Below are 6,000 nucleotides of genomic sequence, written 5' to 3'. Positions count from 1 at the left end.
CATGTGAGCTTGTAAATCTGCTATTTCCGAATATAACAGTGAAACTCAGATCAAAATAGACAATAATTCTTGTATGTTCTTTAGTTGAATATTCTTGTAGGCTAAAAGCGGTGACGATAAACAACCAATCATCAAGCTTGTGACCCCCTGGAACCCTCTCCTCAATGACTTCTGAGGCTGGGTCCCCGAATCCCACTTGATTACCACTGCCCAGAGGTGAAAAGTAACTAAGTACATTTCCTTAAGTAATCTTGAATTCCAGACTTTTAATTGTAACAGAGTATTTCTACATTGCAGTATTGATACTTTTGCTTAACCCATTGAGACCTGGAACGCATCTGTGTCACTTTAGATGTCTTTGGCTATTAAAAAATAGCAGATCTACAAGCTCATAGCGCGGCACCGAGTGCCGCGCTATGAGCTTGTAGATCTGCTATTTTTGAAAAAGTCGTGAAAAAATATTTTTTATATTTTTTTCAAAAAACTGTTAGGATTTAGATTTTTTAAGAATCGCCTCAGGACTTCATTTAAGTAAAAAATGTGAATACTTTTTCCACCACTGCCCTCAACGTCGACCCCTGGGGGTCCCCGAACCCCAGGTTGACTACCACCACCTGTAATTTGACACCACCGCCCCATGGCCCCGCCCCCATGCGCTCGTGTTGCTGCTGCTGCTGGTTTCACAGAGAAACTTGTTTCAGTGTGTCACACACTGGAGGCAGACAGCGTGTATGTGTGTGTGAGTGTGTCAGTGGATACTACTAGTGTGTGTGTCGTTGTAGTCGGTTACTAATTATTATGTTAATTGGTTAAATGAGTGAACAGCCTGGTTGTTAATTAAACAGCCTGGTTCGGTTCGGGTAGAAACATGGACCCTGTGACCAAGTGGACCCCGACTGAAGTAGTGGACTGGATGAAAGGTTGGTACAATTAAAAGCGAGTGGTGGAAAGTAACTAAGTACATGTACTCAAGTACTGTACTTAAGTACCATTTTGAGGTAATTTTTTTACTTACAATTTTCAGTACTTTTACTTCTACTCCATTACATCTCAGAGGCAAATATTGTACTTTTACTCCACTACAATCATTTAGTTATAGTTATTTTGTAGATTTTTATTATCATTACAAAACATACATTAACAATTCAATTCAGCCCTAAATACATTTCGGTCATTTGAAAATAGCAGATCTTTATAAGCTCACGAGCTTGTAGATCTGCTATTTTCAAAAGACTTATTCATTTTGAAACTTGAAATGGGACATTCTGCATAATGAGTACTTTTACTTTTGGTACTTTAAGTATTGATGCCAATACTTGTAAAAATTTCAATATCGAACTTTTACTTGCAACAGTATTTTACATTGTGGTATTGTTACTTTTACTTAAGTAAAAATGTGAGTACTTTTTCAACCACTGTTGTTGGTAGAATTAAAAGCCAAATAAATAGTGTCTCTACTATTAGCTTCTTTTGTACAATTGACACATTTTACTTTGTTCACACAGCCGTTGCTTTATTTATTAATTTAGTTTCCAGACAGATATGAAACTCCCCGATAGTTTCAGGTGTGAGTAGCTATTTCAAATTCATTTATATGTAAAGTACTTAGCGTTTAATACAGTGGTTCTCAACCTGTGGGTCGGGACCCCCAGTGAGGTCCCCACATGATTTTTTGGTTTTGTTTTGCTTTTTTTTAAAGGACTTTCAAGACATTTTTTTATTATTACTGTATCAACTATCAAAAGTCATCAACAAATTCTACTTTAAAAAACTGGTCAAACATTGGCCAAATTGTCAAATAATATAAGAAAGAGGAAAGAGAAGAAAATAGTACAGGGGTCTTCAAAGTTTTCAGGCCAGGGACCCCCTAGCTGAGAGAGAGATGAAGCAGGGACCCCCTCTATATATAATTAGGTCTGCTCTTTTTTCCCTCTACACCTATACCTCTTTGCCAGCGAGGCGTTGTGAGCTTGTAGATCTGCTATTTTTGGCTGAAGTTCTTCTCAGAATAGGGATGATAGGGTTCAAGTGGTTAATGTAAAAAAAAAAATCCTATCACACAAAGATTTGGCGGACCCCCTGTAGTAACTCTGAGGACCCCCTAGGCGTCCCGGACCCCCTGTTGAAGACCCTGAAATAGTAGATGTACAAGCTCACAGGCGTTGTGAGCTTGTAGATCTGCTATTTCCACAATATTATCTGTGGAACCGAGTCAAACTAAATGTAATGCCTCCCCAGTTCAAACATGATTATTTTGGCAGTTCAAATATGATTATTTTGGCAGTTCAAATATGATTATGTTGGGGGGGTCACGGCCTGAAAAGGTTGAGAACCACAGGTTTAATAAAGCTGTTTTTGCTGACGGGTCAATAGACAGAACACACTGCTGACCCACATGGATGACCTGTAGTTTCACAACCTGTTGCTGCTGCTGTCAAACACTTTGGGACATTATTGCAACATTAATCACAAAAATGATGAGTTTCTCTTAGGTTATTATTATGTCGTAGTAGGTAGAGATAGCATAGGTCAGGATATTACCTGTGTATTACAGTGGTTAATTCATAGACAGTGTAAGAGAACATGCTGTTACTGTATTGTAGATCAGGGGTCTTCAACGTTTTCAGGCCAAGGACCCCCTAGCTGAGAGAGAGATGAAGCAGGGACCCCCTCTATATTGTATAAAATTGTGTTTCAGATAAACGTTTGCTGCTCTTTTTTCCCTCTACACCTATAACTCTTTGCCAAAAATAGCAGATCTACAAGCTCACAACGCCTCACGCTGCGAGGCGTTGTGAGCTTGTAGATCGGCTATTTTTGGCAAAAGTTCTCCCCAGAAAAGGGATGCTAGGGTTCAAGTGGTTCATGTAAAAAAAAAAATCATATCACACAAAGATTTGGCGTACCCCCTGTAGTAACTCTGAGGACCCCCTAGGGGTCCCGGACCCCCTGTTGAAGACCCCTGTTAATCAGTTGACATTGCCATGATGGTCCTGTCTGTGCGTCAGTGGATAAAAGACCCCATGGTTATTGTGTCGAACCTTTTTCACGGTTACATTCCTCTCATATTTGGGTCCGCGACCCAAAAATGGGTCCTGACCCACGGTTTGGGAAACACTGGCCTAACGCATACCAGACGTGAAATTGAAAAAGATTGAAAGCCGCCACACTACATGGCATTAAGTGTTTGTGTCTAGTGTGTGTTGATGACACAGGCTTTGCGCCCCAGCTGGCTGAATACAGGGTTGTTATTGTGAAGCAGGTGTGACCCACCCACTCAACACAGCAGCCACATGCAGCCACACAACCCGTAACACACACTGACAACCTGTAAACAAATCTCTCATTTTCACACCAAAGCCCTGACTGTAGAAGACACACGTTTTTTTTTTACTGCATGCTTTGCTGTAGCAATACCGCTGGACTGGGCTCCAAAGCGGTGGTGTTTTGAAATGAACATAAAAAAAGGCTTCTGCTCTCCATTCCACTGTCACAGACAAGGTTCAAACACAGACACTATACCAGGGGGCGGGAATACAAGAACGCTCGCCTCAAAACACGCTCACCCTGGGTCAAACGTAACCTCAGTAAAACTATGCCTAAACCTACCCTTATTCCTAAACGTAACCTCAGTAAAACTATGCCTAAACCTATCCTTACTCCTAAACGTAACCTCAGTAAAACTATGCCTAAACCTATCCTTATTCCTAAACGTAACCTCAGTAAAACTATGCCTAAACCTATCCTTATTCCTAAACGTAACCTCAGTAAAACTATGCCTAAACCTAACCTTATTCCTTAATGTAACCTCAGTAAAACTATGCCTAAACCTAACCTTATTCCTTAATGTAACCTCAGTAAAACTATGCCTAAACCTAACCTTATTCCTTAATGTAACCTCAGTAAAACTATGCCTAAACCTTACCTTATTCCTTAATGTAACCTCAGTAAAACTATGCCCAAACCTAAACTTATTCCTAACCTTAACCTCAGTAAAACTATGCCTAAACCTAACCTTATTCCTAACCTCAGTAAAACTAATACAAGAATACAAGAAGGGGTCCGCGGGAAAAAATGGGGGCGAGTGTGTTTTGGGGCGATCGTTCCGGTTACCGGGGGCGGTAGTGTGGTAACTGAAAGGTTTAACCGGTTCAATCCCCGGCAGCTCTTCCTGGTCTTCACGTTGTCGTGCCCTTGAGCAAGACGTTGTTTACTGAACCCCTAACTGCTCCTGAGGGGCCGTGTGAATGTGTGTGTGTTTGAATGGGGGTGATTTGTAAACGTACATTGTAAAGCGATTTGTGTAGAAACGCAAGACCGTTTAGCATCATTTTGTGTGTGATTGCATTAAAACCACTTTTCAACCTGGCCTCTCTGATTTGGGCATTATTGGCGAAAAAGTCAAAAATGTGCAAACTTGCAAAAGAAAAAGGGGAAAAGAAAATAGCAGATCTATAAGCTCACAACGAGTCGCAATGCAACGTGTTGTGATCTTGTAGATCGGCTATTTTGACTTCAGTACTACTAACGTGTACTGTAGTGACAAGACAACATGACACAAATGCATGCAGAGATACTAACACCGTAGCAATTAAAAACCCTTTAAGACCGGGAACGCATCTGTGTCATTTTAGATTTCTTTGGCTATTCAAAAACAGCAGATATACAAGCTCATAGCGCGGCACCGAGTGCCGCGCAATGAGCTTGTATATCTGCTATTTTTGAAAAATCGTGAAAATGTGTGCAAATCTTTGAATATATGTATTTTTTAATACATTTTTAGAATCGGCCTCAGGTCTTAATGGGTTAAAAACACAGTATGTAATATGGTTGGCATTGGGGCCATGCTGCTCCATAGCTGACTCAACAAGACGTCTCCGTCGGGTGGAAACCTCATATGTGCAAAACTGTTACTTTTCAGGATTCAAATTCAACAGCATCAAAAGTAGCAGATCTACAAGCTCGCGTTTCGAGCTTGTAGATCTGCTACTTTTGATGCTTTTGTGTGACACTGTGGTATGATCAAGTAGGGCGTTCATTTTCGGAAAAACACAAAAGGTTTTAAACATGGAGATAAGAGGATTCTGCCCGACAACAACAAAGAGCTCTTTGCAAAGGTCTGCATCCCGCTGTGTGTGTGTGTGTGTGTGTGTGTGTGTGTGTGTGTGTGTGTGTGTGTGTGTGTGTGTGTGTGTGTGTGTGTGTGTGTGTGTGTGTGTGTGTGTGTGTGTGTGTGTGTGTGTGTGTGTGTGTGTGTGTGTGTGTGTGTGTGTGTGTGTGTGTGTGTGTGTGTGCGCGCAATGGGCCAAAGGGTCATTCATTGCAGCTACATGTACTGTAGGCTTGAAGGTGTTTGAAAATGAACAATAATTCTCTTCTGGGGGTCCCTGGCACAAAGCATTTTCAGATGGGGGTCCGCGATCATATATATATATATCATTTTGGGGGTCCTTGGCACAAAAAAAGTTAGAGAACTTCTGGTTTGTAAGGTAGAATGGGCCTCAGGTCTTAGGTTAAAGTCATTTAGATCTTTGCCCCTATCAGACAGACTGTGTGTTTTGTGCCTTTGGGCAGCAAGCACAATGACACATGACACACACAACCATGTGTGTGTGTGTGTGTGTGTGTGTGTGTGTGTGTGTGTGTGTGTGTGTGTGTGTGTGTGTGTGTGTGTGTGTGTGTGTGTGTGTGTGTGTGTGTGTGTGTGTGTGTGTGTGTGTGTGTGTGTGTGTGTGTGGCTGTGTGTGTGTGGCTGTGTGTGTGTGTGTGGCTGTGTGTGTGTGTGTGTGTGGCTGTGTGGCTGTGTGTGTGTTGTGTGACAGCCAAAAAGAAGATCGGCGCCTGCAGCTATGAAGGGTGTGTGCGTGCACACGTGTTTTCCACATGTTTGTGTATGTTTGTATGTCTGCGTGTGTGTGTGTGCGTGCGTGTGTGTGTACACTTGTATTACTAAACTTGTGAGGTTCAAGTACAGTACAGAGAAATAGACATTGTGAAGAC

At 41.6% G+C, this 6,000-nt stretch overlaps 1 protein-coding gene across 1 annotated transcript in view; it reads left to right on the top strand.

Moving 5' to 3' along the window:
• The first annotated feature begins 732 nt into the window (after nucleotides 1–732).
• Nucleotides 733–6,000, top strand: part of LOC311063428 (connector enhancer of kinase suppressor of ras 3-like) — a 61,682-nt gene continuing 56,414 nt past the window's right edge. Inside the window, exon 1 of the mRNA XM_084082889.1 lies at nucleotides 733–920. Within this exon, the coding sequence (XP_083939015.1) occupies nucleotides 869–920 (52 nt within the window). The 5' untranslated portion in view covers nucleotides 733–868. The remainder of the gene's footprint in view (nucleotides 921–6,000) is intronic.

This window comes from Gymnoscopelus microlampas (genome assembly GCF_963454915.1).
Source record: "Gymnoscopelus microlampas genome assembly, chromosome: 16".
In the NCBI taxonomy this organism is placed as follows: Eukaryota; Metazoa; Chordata; class Actinopteri; order Myctophiformes; family Myctophidae; genus Gymnoscopelus; species Gymnoscopelus microlampas.
Note: the sequence above shows the minus strand (reverse complement) of the source record. Positions and strands in the feature narration are given on the sequence as shown.